At 43.9% G+C, this 27,486-nt stretch overlaps 2 protein-coding genes across 4 annotated transcripts in view; one reads left to right on the top strand and one right to left on the bottom strand.

The window, feature by feature from the left end:
• Window positions 1–21: 21 nt before the first annotated feature.
• Window positions 22–12,073, bottom strand: RNF185 (ring finger protein 185). 2 transcript variants are annotated; one of them, XM_075831472.1, is made up of 8 exons: window positions 11,971–12,058; window positions 8,229–8,435; window positions 7,927–8,145; window positions 7,738–7,756; window positions 6,160–6,272; window positions 5,997–6,051; window positions 4,132–4,249; window positions 22–900 (listed from the first exon to the last, which is right to left on the bottom strand). In XM_075831472.1, exons 3-8 carry the CDS (start codon window positions 8,094–8,096, stop codon window positions 803–805), a joined length of 573 nt encoding a protein of 190 aa, XP_075687587.1. In that variant the 5' UTR covers window positions 8,097–8,145; window positions 8,229–8,435; window positions 11,971–12,058; the 3' UTR covers window positions 22–802. The 2 variants fall into 2 exon arrangements, with proteins under 2 accessions (XP_075687587.1, XP_075687593.1); XM_075831478.1 differs by lacking the exon at window positions 8,229–8,435 and having other exon boundaries at window positions 11,971–12,073.
• C1H12orf43 (chromosome 1 C12orf43 homolog) overlaps window positions 11,748–27,486 on the top strand; it is a 52,919-nt gene continuing 37,180 nt past the window's right edge. Inside the window, exon 1 of one of the 2 annotated variants that reach the window (XM_075831455.1) lies at window positions 11,748–12,196. In XM_075831455.1, the coding sequence (XP_075687570.1) occupies window positions 12,103–12,196 (94 nt within the window). In that variant the 5' untranslated portion in view covers window positions 11,748–12,102. The remainder of the gene's footprint in view (window positions 12,197–27,486) is intronic. The other variant, XM_075831461.1, reaches the window with a different exon arrangement.

Below are 27,486 nucleotides of genomic sequence, written 5' to 3'. Positions count from 1 at the left end.
GAAGACAAGAATACTAGAATGTATCTTAAAATTAACATTTAATCTCAGTGAATTATTAAAATCTCATAAAATTGAGGAATCAACACCCTTAAACTCCAAAGCACATAGAAAGTATATACAGACTGCATGGCATCTTCTGTTGGAACTCAGGGGCAGATCTTCATGCATTTTGGACAAAAAAAATTATTCACTCTCCATCCAGAGCTCTTTACTCAGAACTCAAATCATTTCAAAGTATTATTGCCCCCTGAATCCCGATCATTTATCTTTTCCACCTCTTCTCACCTTGCAGCAGATCGCGTGTTGCACCGCATCTTGCCCAGAAATATATCGTTTTGCTGCCATATGCCACAGTATGATGCAATGTACTTTCCACTCAGTACTCTTACGTTTTCTTGCAACGTCCTGCGTCCTGAGGGGCTTTGTTACTCATTGTTTCCTTGCTTTCTGTTTACAATTGTATGTGCTTCCTTATGCTTACAATTCTGATTTGCATATGTTCAGTATTCTCACCCTGTTCCCTTCCAAATGATTATAATGGTGCCTCTTTTGCAGAGTATATTTATGCCATCTGTCAGCGATACTGCTTCTCCATAGCCATTAATACTTGTGTGCTTTTTTTTTTCTCTATCTTCTAACAGCCCTTTCTCTCGTAATCTAAAGGGCAGTGTCTAGAGAGTAGCACTTCAGAGGCCAGAGAAGGATACAGAGGAAAGTTCAGGGTAAGATATCACGGGGATAGGGATAATATCCATGAACGGCACCCAGTCCTTACTGCCATTCACAAAGTAATTAAATATATTCAAGCGATCAGCAGCCAAAACATTATTACCAAGGCAACAAAGAGGAAAAGACGAGACAGGAACTGCTCATCCACATACTGAGGGGTTCCGGGGACAGCTGTAAAACATGTTAAAAGAGAGCATAAGAAACACTGTAGACAGAAATTATCGTCTTCCTATGCTGCCATGTTTAAATTTAACAATCTGTCCGTAAGATAGGCCATCAATATCAAATCCGTTGACGTCAGACTCCTGGCAGCCCATTCCTTTAGCGGAGTGAAGGGGCCATGGCACTGTAGTCAGGGCCATGTCCCCTTCATTGTTTACCAGGCTTTTTGTAGCGACTGTGCCCAGTACTGCAGCTCAGTCCTATTCAAATGAATGGACTGAGTTGCAATTCCAGGCACAACCATTACCAAATGTGTGGTGCTGTTTCTGGTAAACAATGAAAGGGCCCCTTAAATCAGCTGATCAGTGGGTGTGCCGCAACTCAGGATTTAAAGATAAGCCATCAATATCCAATTCCCCCCACAAAAAAACCTTAAGGCCAGCGTAGTATGGAGACAGGTATGCTGCACTATTACCCCAAATTACACAAAAAAATATTGTGCCATTAGGCTAATAGAGACTAACAAAGAATAGCACAGACTTATAGTTATGAGTGCACTGCTGTCATGAGGGGTGCGCTCTACGACTCCTACCTCACCAGTGACTGACAACTGCTGTCTATCTGCATGCATAAACAATAACCGCCAGACACTGGTGAGTGGCGCTCACCTTATGAATAAAACTGACTTATAATGAGTCCCCTGTATTCTTTGTTAGTCTCTATTAGTCAAACGGCACACTATTTTTGTGCTGTTTGGCCAGTGGAGCTCGCTGTATACTATGCTGGCATAAAACAGGTCAGCACAATACGATGACGGATCAGTTTTAAACAAACGTAAGGGATAATCTATTTTAACCAAAATGTAGATTACTATCTACCTGTTAAATTTTTTCTTCTCTGTTCTACATTTATGTTATCTTAAGAATATTTCAGAACAATCACAGTGTAAACCTAGCATCCTACGCTCTTTAAATGACCTTGTGAAATTGCACAGCTTGAGGGCTTATTTAGATGAACGTGATATACGTCCGTGCAACGCGCGTGATTTTCACGCGCCTCGCACGGACCTATGTTAGTCTATGGAGCCGTGCAGACTGTCCGTGATTTTTACGCAGCATCACGCACCCATTGAAGTCAATGGGTGTGTGAAAATCACGCGCAGCACACGGAAGCACTTCCGTGTGACGCGCAACAGCAGTTAAAAGTATGAATGAAAACAGAAAAGCACCACGTGCTTTTCTGTTTACAAACATACAGTGTCATAATGATGGCGGCTGCGTGAAAATCACGCAGCCAAGCATCATATGGGGCTGACACACTGAGCTGTTAAGTACCTTTTGCGCGCGCAAAACGCACACGCTCGAGTAAATCCGGCCTAAAACGAATGTTCAACACCATTTGTTTGAACACCATTTTGCAGTTTAGATATACATTTTTTGTACAGAAAGTTGAGTAACTTAGTTAAAGATGCTCTGTCACCACATAATAAGTGGCCTATCTCCTACATAATGTGATCGGCGCTGTAATGTAGGAGACAGCAGTGGTTTTTATTTAGAAAAACTATCATTTTTGACTGAGTTACGACCTATTTTAGCTTTATGCTAATAAATTTCTTAATGGACAACTGGGCGTGTTTTACTTTTTGACCAAGTGGGCGTTGTGGAGAGAAGTGTATGACGCTGACCAATCAGTGTCATACATTTCTCCCCATTCATTTACACAGCACATAATGTTCTTACTAGATCTCTCCATATATATATATATATATATATATATATATATATATATATATATATACACACACATTACTGAAGTGTCCTGACAGTGAATATACATTACCTCCAGCCAGGACGTCATGTCTATTCAGAATCCTAACACTTCGCTAACGTTTGTGTGAGATTTACAGCAAGGCTGTAAACTGTCATTTAAAACGAGATTACGCTTGCTGTGCTGTAAATCTCACACAAACGTTACCGAAGTGTCAGGATTCTGAAGAGACATCACGTTCTGGCTGGAGGTAATGTATATTCACTGTCAGGACACTTGAGTAACGTGTGTGTATGTGGCTGTACATAGTGATCTAGTTAAGATTACTATGTGCTGTGTAAATGAATGGAGAGAAGTGTATGACACTGATTGGTCACTGATTGGTCAGCGTCATAAACTTCTCTTCACAACGCCCACTTGGTCAAAAAGTAAACCACGCCCAGTTGTCCATTAAGAAAATCATTAGCATAAAGCTAATATAGGTCAGAACTCTAAATAAAAAAACACTGCTGTAATCTACATTACAGCGCCGATCACATTATGTACAAGATAGGCCACTTATAATGTGGTGACAGAGCCTCTTTAATACACTGCATTATGTATCTTGTATTATACCGAGTTAGGCCCCATGCACATGACCGTAGTTTTTATCCGCAATTACGGATAAAATGCTGACATTCATTTCTATCGGCCACAGACACCTTCCCGTATGTTTCTGGGTGTGTCTCCGGGCTGTAGAAATTAGTTGCAAAAAAATAGGACATGTCCTATTTTTCACATTCACAGACTGTGCTCCTATACTTATTACTGTGAGTATGTTCCGCAAACGTGGGCGACACTCCGCGGCCCGTCCGTGCAGTATTTACTGAACGTAAATACTGCAGGGTCGGGCATTCACCTTTCTGTAGGCTTTTGAGATTCTATCTCTCAGTATTCCTTGTTGGATCAATGTCTGCACAGAGCTTGTTCTAGTGATTTGCATTTTGGGATGTGCATTATCTATACGAGGCACTATACAGTAATATGATGTAAGAAAAACTATCCCACTTCTAGGAGCTCCGCTAAGCCATTAGGGGTGTTTCTGTCAATAACCTTGTCAACTCCAACAACACCCAGCAGAACTGTAAATGCAGCTCTGGATTATAACAATTTAGTGACCACCAATACGCCTTTTTACAGCGGTCACTACGGGACCTTAGGCTAGGGCGTCATTTTACGCCGGGTGCTTTTGCTCGAATGACTGGGATGGGAGGAACCTCCCATCTCGGCTGCTTAACCCTTCAGATGCCGAAGAGACCATGGTATCTAAGTGGTTTACAGAGGGAGGGGGCTCACTCTGTAAACCCATTGGTGCGATCGCGGGGTGCCGATGGGCTGCCATGCAATGGATAGAGAGGTCTAAAATTATCCTCTGGACTTTAAAGATGACTATTAAAATGCATTATACTGCTGCTGAAAAAATATGAAGATCACCTGGTGGAGGACGACCATCATTGATGTTAAATGCTGTAGCAAACATTCCAAAGGGAAATGCTCCAATGCCAAAGGACATCTGAAAGCCTCCATCTCCAAAACCAAACCCTTGGAAACCCTGGGGGTAAAAATAAAGCAGAGTGATATTAATAAAACAAATGAGGATCTGTCAAGGAGCTTGTAAGATTATAAACAATGATAGTTTAGTGCCAGCAGCAAACTAAGAGCATAACCAAGAATGTAAAGAAATATGGGGCAGATTTACAAAGACTGGCGTTTCATACGCGAGTCTCAGTCTGAAGCCCACAGGAATAAGATGTCGCTAATTTATTAAGAGGCGCACGCCTCTTAAAGAGCCTCTGTCACCAGTTTATTAATGCACTATATCCTAACTACTCTAATAGGCGCTATGATGCGGATAACTACAGTGTGATTTTTTTTTTAAAAACATATTATTTGTAAAGTTATGAGCATTTTTCTAAATATGCTAATGTGGCTATAATAGCCAAATAGGAGGGGACTCTCTCGTTTATATAGTATGTATGGTATTTTATGCTAAAAAATAGATGGACTAAGGGGTCCTTTTCCATGAGCAGGTCCCTGCCGATATCAAGTGTGATAAGGACATGTCGATTGGTGCTCGTTTGCTCCATTTACAAGGAGCAATGATCATGGCTACATTAGGTATATAATGACAGCAGCACATCCCCTGTAATGTGATGCTGAATATATGACCACTTTTATGGCAGCATAAAAGATACGATCAGTTGACGAATGAGCACAGGGAGATGTGCTGTTGACTAGCGACCATTTTTTTGGCTGCATAAAAGATTCAATCAGGTCGTTCATGGTCTAATCGCTGCCCTGTTTACACAGGTCAATGACCGGGAATGAGCATTCGTATGAACACATGTCCGTCTGATCATTCGCCCATGTATACTATTATGTAGTAAAGTCCGGTTGTAAAGGATCCTGTAGTAATCTACTGAATAAAAACATAGCAGCACAATCTGATTTCTCATATAAAAACAAAGGGAAAAATTAGAGAGTCTGAAATGTAAAAGAAAACATGAACAGTAAACGCTACAAGCAAATTTACACTTCTTCCTCTGCCTTGAGCGCAAATAGGCAAAGCCAACCCAACAAATTTAAAGATGCAGATGTTTTCAAACAAGACAAAAAAAAAGCTCATGACATGTCACCAACACAGGCTCTCACATCCACATCATGTCATAAATTTTTTTTAATAAGAGATCAAAAGTGAATGAGAAAAACTCAGGAGCTTTCTATAGTAACAATCTATGAGGTGAGGGCAGCACTTTTCTTTAGGTATGGCCCTATCAAAACTGCAATCTAAAACAAAGTGGCAGAACCGCTGGAGGGAGAGCTGAGCCATTGAGTTTCTGATCGGCTTTCCTCGGAAAGCCGAGCTAGCTCTCTACGGACTCATACACTTTCGATTGAGCCCTGTACACCGCTCCGAGGAAAGCCGATTAAAAACTAAGCAGCACAGCGCTCACTTGAGAGCTTCTGTCACTTTGTTTTAGTGATCGGTGGGGGTCTCACTATGACATGTTAAAAGTTTTTTAAAAGCTTAATTACACTTTAAATATATACAAAACCATGAAATAGATATGTAAAAATTAGGAAATGGCCAATCAGATATTTAGAACCATAAAATGTGTGCCAGGAAGCGCTGTGTGGCCTGTGTCATCTTGTTACTGTTAATTAGTTTTCCTCGAGGGAAGCTCGTTATGGGTTAACTAACAATTCCCAGGAGCCAGTACAGAATTACAGATTAGAAGCAATGGTTTCATCATGTGACACATACTGTACAACCCTTTAAACCTTCACCCTTAACTCACCCCTCTGTTTTCTGGCTCTGGTCGCTGCCCTTGGGGCCGTGGGGGAGTTTTTTCCCTAATGGAAAGATGATTGAACAAGATTAGTTCACATGCAAATAAAAAAAACAGAAGAGAAGGTATGATCTTATAAAAAAAAACACAATATAAAGTAAACGTTGCTCACCGAGGGTCTTCTTGCCCCGTGCTTCCTCTTCCATACAAAGGTATTACTTTATCACGGCTAATTCCTGCTTTGCACACTGGACACACCTGACGATTAGGTCGTGTTTCTAACCACTAAAGAGAAGAAAGACACATGCATTGAATCTTCATTATTCATTATCACTTAAACAAGAAAAAAACAAAAACATTAAAGGCCAGATCTACACATGGGCCAACAGGGGTGACAATGATATGCCACACATGCTTTACACGATACTGTTAGGCATCATGCACAGGACCGTTTCTATTGCGGACCGCAACACACGGATCCTAGTGGTTTTCATGTGCTGGCCATTTTTGATTTTTTTTTTGCAGACCCATACACTAGAATGGGTGAGGCGGACTGACAACATGGACAAAAATAGGACATGTTCTATAATTTGCGGATCGGACACACGTATCCGCAAAATGACAAACGGTTGTGTGTATGGCCAGATAGAAATAAATGGTTCAGTATGCTATGCGCAAAAAAAACAAAAACGGATTGGACACTGAAGAAAACAATGGTCGCGTGCATGAGCCCTAAGGCCTCATGCACACGGCCGTATGCACGGTCCGTGACTACAACACAGACGGCCGCTGGCCATCCGGATCGTGCACATAAAAGATGTGCATTCACGAAGTAGCCCAGATCGCAAATCCGGCCCGTAAAATGACTTGTCCTATTTTTCCGCGTGTCCGGACTCCCAGCCAACGCACGGACCGTGTAAACAGGCCCATAGAAATGAATGGGTCCGCAATTCATCCGCATTTTTGCGGATGAATTGCGGACACAAAACTCGTTTGTGTGCATGAGGCCTTAGTGTGACTGCAGGAAAAGTTTTTTAAAGCAACAATTTTAGAAAATATTACTGGAACCGTTTCTACAGGAAAACCACTTACGTGGTGCCACATGTCAAAACTACACTATGCAATTTTCAGGAGGAAAGAAAAACTGAAAAAATTATTTCACAATAAAAAACAAAAACCAAGATGTTTAATTTCGCTCAAATTGCACCAAACGGATCAAAACTGCCCACACAACATATTTGGCATATTTTTTTTACATACTACACACACCCATGCCACTTGATGGCAGCTATACATGTATGCCAGTATTTTGCACCAAAAAGTTTTGCAAGTTGTTTAGTGATGCCCCTTTGATGCATCTTTTTTTTCAAATCTGTCACACGTCGCTTTAACAGGATTAAACATTTCACCACTTTTCTAAAGCGTTTTTTTGGTAAATTCTCCCCTGTGAGAATTTGGTCTAAAACGAGTAGGTTTATCTTAGGGCTGAGTAGTATTAATAACCCAAATTAATTGCAGGCATCTGATCACTTGGAAAAAGGCATTATACCACATATACATAAACCCTCCACATCTCATACCTTCTTTTGCAATACTATGTTAGTTAACCTCAGAACATTTTTGTAACACAAACTGTAGATGTAATATGTATACCCAACGTTAGTAAACTGTCCAGCCTTAATCCTCTCATCTACATTATTGGGCTATTCCATGCAAAGAATATATAAATATATAATAGTATATAACTTACTTGATGCAAACACGGCCAGCTAAAAAGATAAAAGAAAAAAAATGTTATATAATAGTAGTAATGACCAACAATCCGTTTATAAATAAGAAATATTGGACATTAGCAGGAAAGACTCAAACACTGTATATGACATTTAGATTTCCATCCTGTGAAGTTTTAGAATAATAATAATAATAATAGGTTGCTTACCAGAAGAGGTGGCCACACAAGCTAATCACTGCATCCTTGGCTGTGTCCAGGCAAATGTTGCACTCAAATGTACTGTCCTGACTGCTCCCCTCGCCATTGCTACTTCCACTTGCTCCACCAGGGCCTGAATTCTCTGCAGATGCAGAAGTGGCTGGACCCGCACTTGCCATCTTACCCAGGGCACCACAGGAACAGGATAATGAAACCAAGACAGTGGACCTACCATACACAAGAGGAAGTAATGAAGGTATCCATACATGTACGATGGGGGTAGGCCAATCTCAAAAGCTAGGCAAACTTACCAAATGCGTAATAACTGATCTGCGCTACGTTAGACCTTGCTGTAAGGAGAGTCACTCAGTGTCAGAGGAAATAGAGATTAGGCTATAGGTGTGTGTGTGTATGTGTTGCTTTTTCATTCTGTTACATCATGTCCCCAAAGAATAAACTGATGACAGGAGAAAAAGAAGCTTGGAGTGACGCACACAGCGAAAGAAGCCCAAATGGGTCTGGGGAAAGAAAAAATAAAAGAATAATGAGGGGCTAGATAGAAAGTAATTAAAGCAGAGAAATCGGAGAATGCTACAGAGACCATCAATAAACCCGCTCACCTGTCTAGACCGCCCCTCTGTGTGCACAGGTAACCCAGTTAATCCCCTGTCCACAGGGACCACCTTCACAGCTGTCATACAATTTCATGGACAGCAACAGAAAGCACATGTGCAAGCACTGGCAGAGTGTTTAGCAAGACCAGTTTGACAAGTGAAATTTCAACAATCAGATGTCACTACTGTACAGATTACAAAATAAACAAGATCACACAAAGACTGTTCTTGCAGAGTAAAGATCAAAATGCCAGCAGGGTTTGCATCAGTCAACAGACTGATGTTAATCTGCTTTAAATTTATTCAAAATAACTAGTAGGCCTCATGCACACGAACGTGCTTTTGCGGCCGCAATTCCCCACAAAATCCACAGGAGAATTGCGGCCCCATTCATTCCTATGGGGCCGTGCACACGACCGTGGTTTCCTGGCTTGTAGGAGAGGAGGGGGGGGGGGGGGGGGGTGTGTGAGATTCAGCAAAAAAAATTCAAAAAATATAATATAAATAAGTAACTTACTTAAAAAAAAAAAAAAAAAAAAAGGTTTCATTCGCGACACATTCCCTTCAATGTTAATGTTTTAAGGCCCTGTTCACATGGAGTTTTTTTGCATGCAGAAAAATTCACCTCAAAATTCCTTCAGGAATTTTGAGGTAGATTTTGCCCTGCCTGCACTTTCTTTGCCACGTTTGTGACATTTTTCAGCCGCGGCCATTGGGTGCGAGAATAAACGCTGTGAAAAACGCTTTCTCTGCCCCCCATTGATTTCAATGGGAGGTCAGAGACGGAACCGCGGTTAGAAAGAGCATGTCGCTTTTTTTCCCCGCAAGCCTCCCCCCCACTCTCGACAAAAAAAATACCTCTGCCTCCCATTGAAATCAATGGGAGGCGAATTCAGACGGTTTTTGGTGCAGTTTCCGCATCAAAAACAGCGTAAAAAAACTCTGAACTAGCCCTTAATGTTAATTTTTTTGCTTCTCTGTTAACCGATTGGTGCTGCTACTAATCTGTGGCGTTGGGGAGGGGCTCTAAGGTGGCCATACACATTAGATTAAGTCGGCCGAACCTGCGGATTTCTACAGGATCGCTCGACCATCTAATATGTATGGGGGCCTCCTGACTTTCCCCAATGGCAGATGTTGAGGGAACGAACGATCAGGCAGTTGGAGCCAGACACGCTAAATTCTTTTATCAGGGGAAATAAGCCTCCGAAAGAGGTGTCTGGCAGCGGCTTACACCATTGGGGAATAGGGCGGAATAGCTGTTGGTTGACGGAACGTTCGACTGACAGCTATCTAATGTGCATGGCCAGAGTTACTTTCCCTGCAGATAGGCAACACGGGATCTAATTTAGTAAAGGTATATACACGAGGGGACATCAACCCATTGATCGCGATCGACAGGTTGATCACCGACGGGTCCAAAGTAGATCATGGCCCAAGCTACAATTTCAACTTTGTGTGATGATCGAACAAACCTACAAACTCACATATAGAGTTGTATATCATTTATGCATCCCCATATGGTTTTATATTTATCTTTGTATGTGAGAATATTTACTTATCTATTGCATTTTTATGGATTGTATATATGTAGTTATTAATTTATCAATTGAAATGTTACAATCATACTAAATGCTTTTATCTTTTACCTTTGCACTCTGCTTTTTGGTGGTAGTTCACTCTCCTTGTGAGAGGAGCGGTACTGGCCAAACACTGCGATTTCTGGCACACTTTTTACATTTTGAATGTTTGTCTGACATTTCCATACACCATATGTCTCTCTTTTGTGACTTTAATTAGAAGGGGTCCGGCGACCCCGAAACGCGTTGTCATTTTGCGACGGAAATAAATAGCTGTTCAAATTATATGAACGTTCCTGTTTATCTGTAAGGCTTGCGCCAAACAAGTGTCTTTTTTTATTCTGGATCTGGAGTCCAGGTGGGATTTATCCTGTATAGCGCTCTAATCTCCAGCAGAGGGCATATTGGAGACACATACTTCCCTCCTGTATTTCCGGTATAGACAGTACAGCTGGATACTTTATGGCAGCTGAAATAAATGGGAGTTATTGACAGAGAAATGTCATCATTTATTACAGTTTCCAAGAGTGACTGGGGAGATGTGTACAGAGCCTTATATATGTGTGTAGTGTATAGTGTTGCTATCCTCCCTTATCTAGACCTCCAGCAGTACAATAGCGATGTAATTAACTCGCCCACCCGCTAATGATAACGAGAGGACTCTTCTCATTCTGCGCCTGTATATACGGTAAAGCTGACGAGCTACAGTCCCTATTGTGACTTCTCTAGAGGCCAGTGTAAAAACTGTAATCAAGTTGTTTTTTTTGTGCATACTCGCATAAAAAAATAAAAAATAATTTTCCCCAAGATTTACTCAACGTACCACGCGGTTTCTGGAATTCTGGCCACCTTTACACTTTCCATCCTGATTGCAGGATAACCTCAACGTTTGTACGATAAAGTTTTGCAAATAAATAAAAAGAATATCTGAATATTAAGATACAGGAAGTAGTATGCGTCCATAGAAATTATTCATCAGGTAGTTTTTTTTTGTTTGTTTTTACTTTCTAATGACAAATTACAAAGGGGAAACTCTAGTTTTTATTAGTTCCCCTTTAAAGTGGATATTCCTTAAAAGGTTGTCAGATAAAAAAAATAAAAGTAGCTATTAACATTATAATCACATTACGGCTATAGGAAATTAGAAAAAAAAATTATATTGTTTGCTCCTAGTCTAGACTTTGGTAAAGCTGGCTATACACAGACTTTTGTTGGTGGATCCTTGGCATGTGCCTGATCTATTGCTTATCCTGGCAGTCGTTTACCACCCATATTGAAATAAACATGCACGCTCGTCTGATCATGCTTGGGGGAGCATAGCTGGGAGCCGATCGTTCACCTGACAGCTAGTGAATGTGCATGGGCAGCTTTAGTGTCAGCAGCCATCACATTTTCTACCATCACAAGTTGCAGCTCGCTGTAAGTTTTGCGCAATCCAACAATCAACCGTCATAGGAGTCAATGGGAAATCTGCAGGACAACAATGGTATTTCCATTGCCTGCTATGGGAGGAAATAAAATAAAAGCGACAATAGGTGACTCCAGGTGTCATGTGACTGTAGCTCTCTAGCTGTTACACAACTAGATTGCACTGCATGCTGAGACTTCTAGTTCTACAGAGTATAAACTGGCAGGCTCCGGGAATTGGTTGAATACTGGAGCAGGAAACAGCCGATTAGCACAGAACCTCAGCAATGGCCCTGCCACTTTGGTTCCATATGGGAAAAGGAGACGAGGTCACACTGCACACTACCTGCTGTCCACGAGAAGCCTGGGCAAACCGCTACGTGGCACATACATCAATAAATGACAGTTTGTTTGAGCACATATGTACGGCAATGAAGTCTCCTGCTGCTCACCTCCGATAAGTCGAGATCCACCATCACCGAGCGTCTGCTGTAGGCCGGCCCTTGTACATCACTACCGGGTCACGAATGACTGAGAAAACTACAACAGCAGAGGTGCTGCGCGGCGAGATCACGTGACGCAAGATGGCGGCGCCCAGGAAAACCTCGCAGGAGGCTGATTCAGATAGCAGTGGCGAGGATCTGGAGCGGTTCCGGGAGGCGACCTGGGAACCACCTGGTGAGAGGGCACATACCTCTGTATGCCCATACGATGGTGTTCTGCATAGCAGGGCTTTTGCAGTCTATAGTAAATAAAACAACTGAGCACATGTAGTTCTCTGGTTTACTTGTACCTTATGGTGAAGTGCCAAGGGAAGCTTTATAAGTATGGTGTTGGCACAAATGGCAATTACACCAGCAAACAGATTGTATTGATAATACGTTAAATTGTGACTGGCACAGATCAGATACTCTGCCCCATCTTTTGCGCGTGTAAGAAACGCAGTGTTTTTCCTACATTTCATGTGCGTTATGTGTTGCCATCAGCGTGCTTTGCGTGTGGCATGCGTTTTTCATGTCCGTGCAAGCGCTTATTTTTTTTTTCATTTTTCTGCTTCTCTATGTAACTGTTGCGTGAAACACGTGCAGCACACGGATGTCGTCCGTCTGCTGTCCTTGGTTTTTGTGTACCCATAGACTTCAATGATTGACTGTGTGCAAAAATGCACCAATATAGGACATGCAGTGAGTTTCAGGCAACGGACACTCACTGCGTGAAAACTCACATGTGTGACGAGCCCCATTGAAATGAATGGGTCCGCGTGCTGTCCGTTATTTCAACGGACAACGCACGGACGAGTGTTACACTCGTCTGAATGAGCCTTTAGTGTTCAATTTCCCTGCAGTACCACCACAGGGGAAATAAACCATTACATAGTGTCCATTTATATCAATAGTTGTCTGTGCAACACCGGACAGGTCCTCCAGAGCAAGAGACACTCTTTGTAACCAATGTCCACTCTTACCAGGAGATGAAGATCCTGAACAGAGAACCCCCCCCCTCTCTATTAACCCTTTCACGTCGCTAATCTGTAGATTAACGTCCGGAAAGGGTATTTAAACATGAAGCTGCTCAGAAGCAGAGCAGGCACCATAGCCGCCGGGTCTCTGTTATGTTACACAAAAGGGACCCAGTGACAATGATTGCGAGCAGAAACATCTCTGATCACAAGCGTTTAACTCCTCAGATGTGACCATTGGCATCTGAGGGGTTTTCACTTTCTGTTTGAGGACGGTCACCGACTCCCATGCGGCGATATCGCAAAAGCCGGTGTGTTCCTCTAGCAGCTGGGATCCCTGTGAACGCTCCCAGCCCTGCTATAGAAAGATTGCTAGTGAGACCTGCCTGTGGCATAGCAATGCACTAATTTTTGCCATAGTCTATGGCATAAGCAATCTAACGATCGCACGTTCAAGTCCCCACGGGGCTAAAAAAATAGTCATACAAAAAATTAGAAAATGTTTTTAAAAATTCAAATCCTCCCCCTTTCTCTAGATCACATATAAAAATAAATACACCTAAACACATTAGGTATCCCCACGTTTGAAAAAAGGTCTATATTGCCGAATCCCATTTTTTTTTTTCCACTTCAACCCCCCCAAAAAAATAGAATAAAAAGTGATTGTAATTCCAGATACTCCCCAAAATGGTATTAATAAAAATGACATCTTTCCACGTACAAAAAGACGCCTTAAAGAGGCTCTGTCACCAGATTTTGCAACCCCTATCTGCTATTGCAGCAGATAGGTGCTGCAATGTAGATTACAGTAACGTTTTTATTTTAAAAAAAACGAGCATTTTTGGCCAAGTTATGACCATTTTTGTATTTATGCAAATGAGGTTTGCAAAAGTACAACTGAGCGTGTTGAAAAGTAAAAGTCCAACTGGGCGTGTATTATGTGCGTACATCGGGGCGTGTTTACTACTTTTACTAGCTGGGCGTTGTGTATAGAAGTGTCATCCACTTCTCTTCACAACGCCCAGCTTCTGGCAGTGCAGATCTGTGACGTCCCTCAGGTCCTGCATCGTGTCGGCACCAGAGGCTTCAGTTGATTCTGCAGCAGCATCAGCATTTGCAGGTAAGTAGCTACATCGACTTACCTGCAAACGCCGATGCTGCTGCAGAATCATCTGTAGCCTCTGGTGCCGATGTGTCCTCGCTCGTCCGACACGATGCAGGACTTGTGAGTGACGTCACAGCGTGATCTCTCGAGAACACGGCTATGTCTGCACTGCCAGAAGCTGGGCGTTCTGAATAGAAGTGAATGATACTTCTCATCAGAACGCCCAGCTAGTAAAAGTATTAAAAACGCCCCGATGTACGCACATAATACACGCCCAGTTGTACTTTTACTTTTAAACACGCCCAGTTGTACTTTTGCAAGCCTCATTTGCATAAATACGAAAATGGCCATAACTTGGCCAAAAATGCTAGTTTTTAAAAAATAAAAACGTTACGGTAATCTACATTGCAGCGCCTATCTGCTGCAATAGCAGATAGGGGTTGCAAAATCTGTTGACAGAGCCTCTTTTTTTATATCAAACCAATTTTATTGATACGAACACATAAAAGAAATAACATAGTAACATTCACATTACAATTTTCCAGCATCGTATACAATAATGACAGCATATCAGGAAATCCCCAACTTCCCCCCTGTCCCCCCTCCCCGCACGGCCCCCCACTATATCTCTGCCCGTTTCTAGCACCAATCCTGGCCAGAGCACATTTCTCTTATCAAGTTTCCCCACCACCCCTTTTTGCTCCAGACTCTACCTTCTCCAGTTCCTCAGACAACTCTCGCCCTTATTCTGTTTAGTTCAGGTGACAGCACCTCAGGGCAGGCCATCCATCTGCTCCATTGTTTCTCAAATTTTTTTTCCGTGCCCCTTTTAGAAAATATCTTATGCTCCATCAGGATATTATAGTTCACCATTCCTACAATTTCCCTCATCCCTGGTGGCTCCTCATCCAGCCAGTGTTTAGCAATACATTTCCTTGTTTGATATAATATCTTGGCAATTGCCATGCTTGCCATTCTGTCACTCTCCAATTCTCCCACTACTCCCAACAACATAACTTTAGGGTCTGCCGCCAATTCCCGACCATATACCTGTTTTATCAGATCCAATATTTCCCCCCATAGGGTCCTCAGAGCCTCACATGACCAAAACATATGCAGTATATCTGCTTTCTCTTCCGTGCACCTAGGACATTTAGCATCCGCTCTAATACCCATCTGCTTTAATACCCACGGGGTTCGATACACTCTATGTATCAGGAAGAGTTGTGATCTCCTCTGCGCCAGACTGAGCGATAAGTGACATGTGGATGCTAATATCTCCTCCCACTCCTCCTCAGTCAATGGACCAACATCCCGTTCCCATTTCGCTTTTACCAGCATCATTGGGTTTCCCAGGTGTTTGGACAGCAAGCTCCTGTACGCCATTGAGATCAGGCCTTTGGTCGTGTCAGCCCTTCCCACATACTCCAGGACCCCAAGAGCACAAACCGTTAGGTCCACTACCTGCGCCTGCGCCTGTAGGGCATGACGGATCTGCAAATATTGATAAAACATATTGTGCTCTAGTGGAAATAGGTCCTTCAACTGCTGAAATGATCTCAGCCCGTTATCATCCATATAAGTGTTGTATTCGTCTAACCCCTGCCAACTCCCATTTTTGCATGCCCTCTAATTGGTATAATTCCCACAGGACCGGATTATGCCATAGGGGAGTATATTTGGTGCACACTCCCACTCCCAGGATCTGTTTGCATTGCCACCATACTTTATGTATCAGGAGTAACGTTGGTTTAGCACTCGCCAATCTCTTAAAGGTATGCGCTTCCAGACTCTCTAGTGGATTATGTCCTCCCCCCATGTATGACAATAAACGTGCACTGGCACCCCAAGTCTCTGTGTCCTCCCATCCCTTAAATTGTTGGCTCTGGGCAGCCAGGTAATATATCCAGGCATTTGGCAGCGCGACCCCCCCTTCATCTTTGGGCAATTGCAATTTCTCCAATTTAATCCTTGGAACCCCTTTTTTCCATACCAGATCCCGAAAGAGATTGTGCAATCGTCTGAACCATTGCTTAGGTATCCATACTGGGGAGTTATGAAGAATGTATAAAACTTGAGGCATAAGGATCATCTTGATTAAGTTAGTCCTCCCCAGAGCAGAGAGCGGGAGCCTGTTCCAGGCATCCACCTTTTGTTTCACTTTAAGCAGCAGTGGTGAGACATTCAAAGACATATAGTCCTGGACCCTAGCTGTCACCTTAACCCCTAGATACGTAAATTCAGAAACTATCGGAATCCGAATCCCCCCTCCAGTATCTACAATATTCACTGTATCAAGTGGCATCAAAGCAGACTTGGTCCAGTTAATATTTAATCCCGAAAACTCCCCAAACCTTGTGATCGTATCCATTACTACCTGCAGTGTATTCTCCGTGTCCGTCATATATATTAAAATGTCGTCTGCATATAATGAAATTTTTTCCTCCATTTCCCCATATTGCAAGCCTCTTATACGTTCCTCCTGTCTTATGAGGCACGCCAGTGGCTCCACCGCCAAGGCGAATAATAATGGTGACAATGGGCACCCCTGTCGTGTACCCCGGGCCAGTGAAAATTTCTCAGACATTGTACCATTCACCCGTATGCGGGCTGTAGGGGCCACATATAGCAACTGTACCCACTTTACGAAGTTAGGGCCGAATCCCATCTTTTCTATTACCCGCCATAAATACCCCCATTCTACGCAGTCGAACGCTTTTGCAGCATCTAACGTTAGCACCGCCCTTCCTCCTTGCTCATCTGGTGTCGCCTGAAGATTTAAAAACAGCCGCCTGAGGTTGACCGCTGTCGATTTGGAGGGCATGAACCCCGATTGGTCTTCATGCACAACATGCTGTACCACCCTGTTCAGCCTCAGTGCCAATATCTTTGCCAAGATCTTGACATCCGATGTCAACAAGGATATTGGTCTGTAGGACTCCGGTAATTGACTGTCTTTCCCCTCTTTTGGGAGAACCACTATCGTAGCCTCATATAGGGAGTCTGGTAGTTTACCTCTGACAAAACTATCCTGCAAAGTACTCAAATATTCTGGCGCTAGTTCCGTCCCATATTCCTTATAGATTTCCCCCGGTAACCCATCTGGACCCGGAGCTTTCTCATTTGCCATATCTCTTATCGCCTGTTCCAACTCCTCTAGTGAAATAGGGGTCTCCAAACTTTCACGGTCCTCCCGGCCCAAGGTAGGCAAATTAATGTTTCCCAGGTACTCGTCCAATTGCTGTGTGTTGTAATGCACTTTGGATGTATATAGGTCAGTATAAAACCGCTGGAATATTTGCAGGATTTGCCCCGTGTCTGTCTCCACCCTCCCCCCCCCTCCCCCCTAATGCCATGAATGAAATTATTGCCCCCATGCGGTTTTGCCATCCTAGCAAGTAATCTCCCCGCCATTTCCCCTTCTTCATAATATTGCTGTTTAAGGAATAGTCGTTTATTATCCGCCATTGTTAGTTGGTGATTTTTTAACAGCGTCTGCGCCTCCACCCAATGTCGAAGTGTCTCCTCGGTTCCCTCTTCTACATGTCTCCCTTCTGTTTCTGTCACCCGCTCCTCTAAACTTTCTCCCAACTGCCTGGATTTAGTTTTAATTCGTTTAATATTGTGAATGAATACTCCTCTCAGCCAGGCTTTCATGGCATCCCACAACACTCCCCGCGGCACCGACTCAGTATTAAAATTAAAATATTCTTTTATCAGGTTCCGTATTTCCCCTCCATCCATCAATCTTAACCAAAACGCATTCAGCTTCCAATTCCCGGGGTTCCTGGTGTGCCTTACACCCACTTCCAGCGTCACCGCCATCGGAGAGTGGTCTGACAACGCCCTCTGTAGGTATTCTATTTGCGCTATGTACGGCACCGCTGAAGCTGAGCATGCCACCATGTCTATTCGGGAAAGTGACTGAAATGTGGATGATGCACACGAGTATTGCCTCACCCCTGGATGTTTATCTCTCCAAATATCCCGCAGACCCAATTCCTCCATTAGTCTTCCAAAGGCGGTCAGATCTCTTCTTTGCCCTCCTCCTCCTCTATGCAACCTGTCCAACCCTTCAGACATCACAGCATTAAAATCCCCCATCACAATTAGCGGTACCTCAGGCCACCTGGAGAGTTTCTCCGTAACTCGTTTCAGTACAGTGCTAGAATAAGGCGGAGGGATATACAGCACTACCAGAATACACTCCCAATGATATATAGTACAGTGCACTCCCACATACCTCCCCTCCTCATCAGAAAAGGATGAATGACAGACAAAGGGAAGACTCCTGTGTATCAGCAAACTCACCCCCCTGGAATAAGTCGTGTGAAATGAGTGAAACCCATGTGCGATCCACACTCCCTGCAATAAAGATACAGACTCTCTAGTCAGATGTGTTTCTTGCAGCCCCACTATCAGGGCATTTTGTTGTTTAACCCAGTTAAAGATTGCCTGCCGTTTCCTAGCTTCCCGTATTCCCCGGACGTTCCAGGATAGACATTTAACCGATCCCATCAGGCGTCATATTTTTAAGAAATCTGCAACTCCTCCAGCCTGCTCCAGTCAAGATATTAGGCCGTGCGTTCCCTCCCTCCTCCCCTCCCCCCCCAACAAAACCTCCCCTCCGAAAAGGGTCAGAGCGACATGTACTGTCTCTCCTATCCAGCAGAAACGCACCATAGTGCAAACTTTTAACATGCCCTACTGGCATCTCTCTTTGAACCATTTAACTTTCTCACCACTTCCAGTGAGCGCTGGCTCCCACTGCTATTCGCATGTATTAAACAATCCCACACAATCAGCAGAGTTTACAGATACATTAGGTACCCAGTAACATTCCCTCAATAACATTGCCGTCAGGTGCGGCCATTTTGTTAAAAGGATACCACCCTGCGGTGTTTCAGACAAGGGTGTTCACACACCAGAGAACTGCATAATAACATATAATATGCTACAGTCCCATAAACGCCAACATGGCTCCAGACTTCACCGCCCAGGCGGGCTTTCACGCATCCTCTTCTCCAGCCGGTCTCCGCAACCGTGCCTCATTGCTATCCAGCCATCTTGCAGCCTCTCTGGGGTTCTCAAAGAATGAAGCAGTCCCAAAAGCAACCACCCGCAATTTGGCCGGATACATCATGGAGTACGGTATGGACAAGTTCCTCAGACGTTTCTTTACATCCCAATATTGCAGCCGCTTCTTCTGCACCTCCGCGGAGAAATCCGGATAAAAGGATATTTTGGCGCCATTGATGGAGATATCCTGCCGTTCCCTTGCCTTCCTCAGGATCTTATCTCTGTCCTTGTAATGCAACAGCTTCACTAAGACCGGCCTCGGGGGCCTCCCCGGTGGTCCCGGTCTGGTAGGCACTCTGTGCGCTCTTTCAACAGCATATAAAGGAGACAATTCATCCCGGCCAAACTGCTCCAGCAGCCATTTTTCAAAAAACTCATCCGAGTTATTGCCCTCCGTTTTTTCCGGCACTCCGACCAAACGCACGTTGTTTCTGCGTAGCCGATTCTCTAAATCATCCGCCTTAGCCTGCAGGGCCACCACCGCCAAGGACTGAGACTGCACATCCCGCCTGAGCTCCGGCAGAACATCCTCCACTTCAGACACTCTCCCCTCAATAACTGTGGTTCTTTCTGCCACTTTCTGTAAGTCATTACGTAACAGCAGTATATCTTCCTTCAGGCTTCCCACCTGCCCGGTCAGCACAGATAAAATTGAGGAGTTCTGCTTTACCGCAGCGAATATATCCGCAAGGGAAGGCTCCTTCACCTGGTCTCTCCTGCTATGCGTTCTGCCGCCATCTTCCTCCACATGCCTGTCCCGCCGCTGACTCCCCAGCTCTTCCTCCTCCTCACTCACCGTGTCCTCTCCCAGCACGGAGTATCTGGAACCGGAGGCCAAGTTGTCTGCCTTCCCACTGCCAGCCATCGGCGTCTTGCCTGCTGCAGATCCGCTCGCACGAGGGGTTCTTGCAAATCTCTCCAGCCTGTCTGCCGCCTCAGACCGCATGTGCCTGCTCCTGCATTCAGTCTCCTCGGCGCCATCTTGCCTCCTCGGCCCCTGACTCGCCGGCGGCGTTTTTTGCTTCTTAGAACGGGTCATTGTAGCTGTATTAAGCGGTACCAACTCCTCCAGCCTCCCAGCTTCCAGATCGGTGAATATTACCGGGTAATTCAGGGATAATCTGTACTTTCAGGATGAATACAGCAGGAGCTCCAGCCACACACGTCCTCTTACATCTGCTGCTAGGCCACGCCCCCTGACAGAGCCTCTTTAAACAGATCTGTACACGGAAATATGAAAAAAGTTACGGGGGTCAAAATATGGCGATGCAAAAATGTTTTTGTTTCTTTCAAACTTTCAATTTTTTTTATATAAGTACTAAAACATAAGAAAAACGATATAAATTTGGTATTGGCGTAATCGTACAGACCCACAAAATAAAGGTAACGTGTCAGTGAACACCGTAAAAGCGAAACCCATAAGAAAATGGTAGAACTGCTGTTTTTTCCCAATTCCAGCCCGTTCTGAATTTTTTCCAAATAAATCACACATGATATTAAATAGTACCATTAAAAAGTACTGTAGTGGATAATTCAAAGTCGAACAGTTGCTCCAGATTCATTCATATTTATTTCCTCAAGAGAAGGTTTCACAGAAGTGTCATAATGATGTCACTCAGCAAGTGATGTCAGACTGGCCCTTTCCATACATTATGAGTGGGTTTATATACAGTTTTTAGGCTGAACTTTTACTACATCAGCTATAAGATTTTCTCTTGAGTTTGCACAAAACAAATTCCATTCACAATATTCTCTCAGCATTGCAATATTTTCCTATCAAGTCATTAAATGTTAAGTCCTTCATCTTCTGTATTCTGTAAGGAGAGCGTAGAGGGTGGGGTCTTGAGTCATCAGTTTTCCCTCAGCCTTTATTCTTGCTGATTCAATTCCTTAACACAGCAAAAACAGAAATACATTCTCTGAAAATATCACTCTTAGGCTGGATTCACACGAGAATGTTATGTCCGTTATGGACGGAACGTATTTCGGCCACAAGTCCTGGACCGAACACACTGCCGGGAGCCGGGCTCCTAGCAGCATAGTTATGTACGATGCTAGGAGTCCCTGCCTCTCTGTGGAACTACTGTCCCGTACTGAAAACATGATTACAGTACGGGACAGTTGTCCGGCAGGGACTCCTAGCGTCGTACATAACTATGATTCTAGGAGCCCGGCTCCCTGCAGTGTGTTCGGTCCGGGATTAGCGGCCGAAATACGTTCCGTTCATTACGGACGTAACATGGTCGTGTGAATCCAGCCTTATATTGAAGTTAAAATGGAATTATAGAAGAGTAGGACAAAATGGTGGAATTAGTTAACATTTTTTCACCGTACAATTTGTCCAGTAAAAAATAAAGCCCTTATGTCAACGAAAAAATAAAAGGTTATGACTTGAAGGCGGGGAGGATAAAACAAAAGCATAAAAACGACAATTAGTCTGGTCTTGAAAGCGTTGACTCAGAATTCCCTAATAGGTGTATATGAAATGGGCTTTCTAAACTGGACAACCCCTTACCGGCATTTGAGGTAAACGTACATCATGGGGTGGGGAGTATGAAGCAGGCTTACGGGCTCCATACACCGTGTGTGTCAGTTGTGTATTTTACTTGACCCCCTGCACTAATGGCTAGAATAGGAGACGACTAAGGTCCCAGCCGTTACATCGCTTAGATGCTACGGTCAATAGTGACCGAAAAGCATCTGAGTAATTAAATAGACAAGCCTAGCGTGTTAATATATAGGCTTATTTGATTTTGAAGCAGGATTTCTGTGTAAGGGTATGTTCACACACACTAATTACGGACGTAATTCGGGCGTTTTTGCCCCGAATTACGTCCGAAAAATGCGGCTTGAAAGCGTTGACAAACATCTTCCCATTGAAAGCAATGGGCTGACGTTTGTCTGTTCACACGAGGCATATATTTAGGCGTCAAAGAAGTGACCTGTCACTTCTTGGGGCGTAATTGGAGCCGTTATTCATTGACTCCAATGAAAAGCAGCGCCGATTACGTTCGTAATGGACACGGCATTCAAGCGCCTGCACATGCCGTTACGGCTGAAATTACGGGGATGTTTTCAGGAGAAAACATCCCCGTAATTTCAGCCGTTCCGGACGCTGTTGTGTGAACATACCCTAAAAGCTCGAGACTCCTAGGAGAGAGTGAGAGTCCTGCTATCCCCGTCCACACAGTGATTGACAGATTTCCCTATATCAGTGTGTGTGTGTACGGAAAAGTCTGTCAATCACTGTGTGTGCGTGTCATGCTTGAGAAAGGTCCTATAGCAGGACGGAAATGTTGCAGCTTGTGTCGACTGAATAAATCCCTTGCTTTTCTACTTTGGAGTGCTGTGGGATTTCTTCTACATTTATCTATAATCCTTGGATTAGGATTACCTGCCTGCACCCGCTACCATTTTGGAATCATGCTTGGAGTACTGCTTATTTCAGTTTTCCAGTACATCCCTCATGACAGCACTACAGGAGGTTGCCCTCTTGACCTCTGTAGGGACAGGAAGACAGAGGTTAAAAGGCCCCTCCCACCACCCACTTGCCAGTGTTCTTCCTGTCCCCACAAGGGTCAGGAGCAGAGAGCATCGCTCCTGTATTAGAGCAGGAAAGAAACTCGGGCAGGGGGCAAGATCGGGGGGTCCGTGCACTCCCCCTTCTCTTCCCCCTAAAGCCCAGGCTAACACCCCTCAAACGACGGGTCCCTTAGCTCCCTCCCTGAGACACCTACCGGAGGAATCCTAGGCAGGGTTCTGGTAGTGTGTGGGGGCTGGGGTTTCCCAAGCAGGCTTCGGCCGGGCCGCGGACCAGGCGGGGACCGGCAGCTCCATAGGCATGGACGCAGCGGCAGGGATCCTCGCTGCACCGCATAGCAAGCCTCAGTCGCCGGCTATGGCGGCTGCACTCCAGGTACACGCTGGACGAATAGCCGACCGGAAATGACGTCACACTACTTCCGGTCCGCGGCCATCTTGGAAGGCGGGAAATTCAAAACGCCCGCATTTAAAGGGACACGCACAGGTATGTAGTTAGAGCTGATAACTCTAACTTGGATTAATTTTTTGTGGATTGCATTGCCTGTTACCTGTCGCGGTATGGAACTTCCTCATCCTGATGGAACTCCAGATATGTCCCAGGGTCACGTGAGTCTCACCCTTGGGGAAGGGTATGACCCCTTATGTATGTACACCATACTTTACCTACCTTCTGTTTTCTCTAGGAAAAAGATTCCTCTCAGAGACAAACTGATAAAAAGAAGGTTAAAAAATGTGCGACTTGTGCAAAAAAAATTGCCAGAGTCCCATAGAAAACAATTGTGTCAGGATTGTATTGCAAAAATACTAAAGAAGGAACAACCAACGTTCATGTCCGAACTTAGGACTATGATTCGTGAAGAAGTGGGTCAGTCAGTAGCCTCCCTCGCCCCCACCGCAAGAAACTCCCTCACACTCCCGGGCAAAAAGACCGCGGATTGAAGTGGATCAAAAATATTGGCCTCCTTCTCAGGGGTCGGACTCTGAGCAGGAGTGCTATTACCTATCGGAGGATGAGTTAGAAGAAAGAGAGGAACTCTTGCCTTCAACTTCTTCCACTCAAGAGAAAAAAATTTTCTTCTCTTCCGAAATGTCGGATACCTTAATTCAAGCAATACGGGAAACTATGGATATTCCCGAAGAAGACCAACCACATACCATCCAGGATGAGATGTTTGGAGGTCTAACGGAAAAGAAAACAAGGGTTTTTCCGGTAAACGAAAATCTTAAAAGAATGGTGACAACTGAGTGGGAAGATTCAGAAAAAAGGCTCTTCATTTCAAGAGATTTTAAAAACGGACTTCTCTTTGATCCAGAGGACACTAAGCCTTGGGATGAGATCCCAAAAGTAGATGTCCCAGTCGCCAGGGTTGCTAAAAAAAAACGCAATCCCATTTGAAGATTCCTCTCAGTTGAGGGATGCCATGGACCAAAAGGCAGACGGACTCCTGAAAAGAGCGTGGGAATCTTCCTCTGCCTTGATCTCAACTAATATCGCGGCCACATCAGTATCAAGAGCAATGTTTATATGGCTAAACCAGCTAGAGACCCATTTGATGATGAAGACATCACGACAAGATCTATTAGAATCTCTACCCTTACTAAAGATGGCAACCGGATTCTTGGTAGACGCTTCAGCGGAATCTATTAGATTTGCTGCCAGGAATGGGGCTCTCTCAAATGCTGCTAGAAGAGCATTATGGCTCAAAATATGGTCAAGAGATACGAAGTCCAAAAACAAGTTGTGTTCTATCCCATTTATAGGGTCTCTGATGTTCGGTCCTCTCCTTGATAACATGCTGGAGAGTGCAACAGATAGAAAAAAGGGGTTTCCTGAAGAGAAACCAAAAAAACCCCCTCAGTTTGGAAGATTTCGCCAACAGAGGGATTCTACCTCACAGAACTACAGCGGGAAAGGGAAGTCCGGTCGCTGGAGTTACCCCAAAGGAAAAAGGGGTCGAGGATATCTCCTTAACCCAAATAATTCATTCCAGCCCTCAAAGCAATGACGCCAAGAGCGTGGGGGGAAGACTCCTACATTTTTATCCCAAATGGTCGAGAATAACCCAGAACCCCAGGGTTCTAAAGATAATAGAAGAAGGATACAAAATAGAATTTTCCTCCATTCCTCCAGAGAAATTCCTAGTAACCCAGTACCAAGCAAAAGATCTTCATCAGATCCTTATCCAGGACGTCCAGAAACTACTCAGATTGAGAGCCATTTCTCCAGTTCCCCACAACGAAATATGCAAAGGCCACTATTCAAAAATCTTCTTGGTCAAAAAACCAAACGGTTCCTACAGGACAATAATCAACCTGAAGGTCCTAAACAAATGGGTGAATTAACGAAAATTCAAGATGGAGTCTATCAGATCGACTATTCCTCTAATAAGGGAAGAGGCATCAATGTGTACGATCGATTTTAAGGATGCGTGTTATCACGTTCCTACCCACCCCGCGTACCAGAGATTCCTCAGATTCGCAATTCAGGACGGTCCTTCCATTCTCCACTTCCAGTTTGTCTGCCTCCTCTTCGGCCTTTCCTCCGCCCCCAGAATTTTTACAAAAATTATGGCAGAGATCATGGCATTCATAAGAAATCAAGGTATAGTAATTATCCCATATCTAGACGACTTCTTGTTGACAGCAGATACTCCGGCTATCTTAGTCAGTCAACGGTCACAGGTTCTTTCCCTACTACAGGAATTGGCATGGATAATCAACTTTCAGAAGTAGAGTCTTCCTCCCCAGAAACAGAAGGTCTTCTTAGGAGTACTGCTGGACTCCTCCCTTCAGCATTCCTTCCTCCCAAGAGAGAAACAAATACTCCTACTGGCAGAAGTAAGAAAATTTTGGGGGAAAGATGCCTGTTCCATAAGGGAATGTATGCGGATGTTGGGAATGATGACGTCTTGCATCCAATCTATTCCATGGAGCCAATTTCACTCCAGACCCTTACAGAATCTGATTTTGTCCCGGTGGGATCAAACAAATCTCCCTGAATTTAAAAATTCAAATTTCCAAGACTGTGAAATCATCCCTCCTGTGGTGGCTCTGCACAAACAACATAGACAAGGGAGTGCCCTGGAGAACTTCTCCTGTAGTGATTACCACAGATGCCAGCAAACACGGCTGGGGGTCAGTAATCCAAGACCAACACTTTCAGGGCACATGGACTGTTCAAATGAAGATGATGTCCTCAAACTTCAAAGAACTAAGAGCCGTATGGGTCATGCTCCCAGTCAGGGAGAATCTTCTCTCCCAGGGTCCCTTATTCTTCCAGGGAATAGAAACTCTGAAATTGTCAGCCTGGATCCTGAAAGGCAGATCTTGAGGAACCACGGTCTGTCAGATGAGGTAATTTCAACTATCTTATCAAGTCATAAAGAAGTTACCTCTAAAATCTATCAAAAGATTTGGAAGAAATTCTGTTCCTGGCATGGAAACCCAGGACCAGACCCCTTTTCTCCCAACATTGCGAAAATCCTAGATTTCTTACAATCGGGATTCAAAAAAGGACTTAGCCCTAGTACCTTTAAAAGTACAGATTTCAGCCTTAGGTAATTTTTTTAACACTCCTCTGGCGGAACATCGGTGGATCAGAAGATTCACCCAAGCGGTCTCTAAACTGAAACCTTCCCTAAAGAAATCAGTTCCTACCTGGGATTTGAATGTGGTGTTAACGACTATTTGTGAGCCCCCCTTTGAGCCGCTCGACGAAATTAGTATGCATTTTTTAACTCTAAAAGCTGCATTCTTAGTCGCTATTACTTCAGCAAGAAGGATTGGAGAAATCCAATCTCTGTCAGTCATAGAACTGTACCTAAAAGTACAAGAGGATAAGATCATCCTAAAGCTGGACCCTTCCTTTATTCCAAAGGTATCTACTGCTTTCCATAGAGAACAAGAAATAATTCTACCTTCCTTTTATCCAGATCCAAAAAACCAACAAGAAGAAAAATTTGATTGCCTGGATGTCAGGCGAACAATTCTTCAGTATCTGGATAGAACCTCCTCCTGGAGACAAGATAAAAATCTATTTGTCCTATTTGGGGGAAAGAATAGAGGAAAGAAAGCCTCAAAAGGCTCTCTAGCGAGATGGGTAAAAACCACCATACAAGAAGCCTACAAGTCCCAAGGACTATGTGCCCCACAAGGCATCAGAGCCCATTCAACGAGGGCAGTTTCAGCATCCTGGGCAGAAAGAAGAGAAGCCTCTATGGACCAAATCTGCAGAGCTGCCACTTGGTCAAGCCATCATACGTTTTACAAACATTATAGGCTCGATGTTCTGTCCGATATGGATTTAAGTTTTGGACGGAAAGTCCTTCAATCCATAGTCCCGCCCTGAGCATTATAATCTGGTATTGCTCCTGTAGTGCTGTCATGAGGGATGTACTGGAAAATAGCAATTAGACCTACCGGTAATTGTATTTCCAGGAATCCATCATGACAGCACCATTACATCCCTCCCTGATTGAATTCTGATTTGTGCATTTAACATGTCGGTTATTATCCCTAGAAATAAAATAGGGTTGCATCCATCCTGGTGTAGTAATTGAAAAACACTGGCAAGTGGGTGGTGGGAGGGGCCTTTTAACCTCTCTGTCTTCCTGTCCCTACAGAGGTCAAGAGGGCAACCTCCTGTAGTGCTGTCATGATGGATTCCTGGAAATACAATTACCGGTAGGTCTAATTGCTATTTTTCTATTTGTGTGTATATATATATATATATATATATATATATATATACACACACACAAATTGCTGTTTTTTTTTGTCACC

This window comes from Rhinoderma darwinii, chromosome 1, assembly GCF_050947455.1.
Source record: "Rhinoderma darwinii isolate aRhiDar2 chromosome 1, aRhiDar2.hap1, whole genome shotgun sequence".
Classification (NCBI taxonomy): Eukaryota; Metazoa; Chordata; class Amphibia; order Anura; family Rhinodermatidae; genus Rhinoderma; species Rhinoderma darwinii.
The sequence above is the reverse complement of the archived record's forward strand: the minus strand, read 5'-3'. Positions and strand labels throughout refer to the sequence as shown.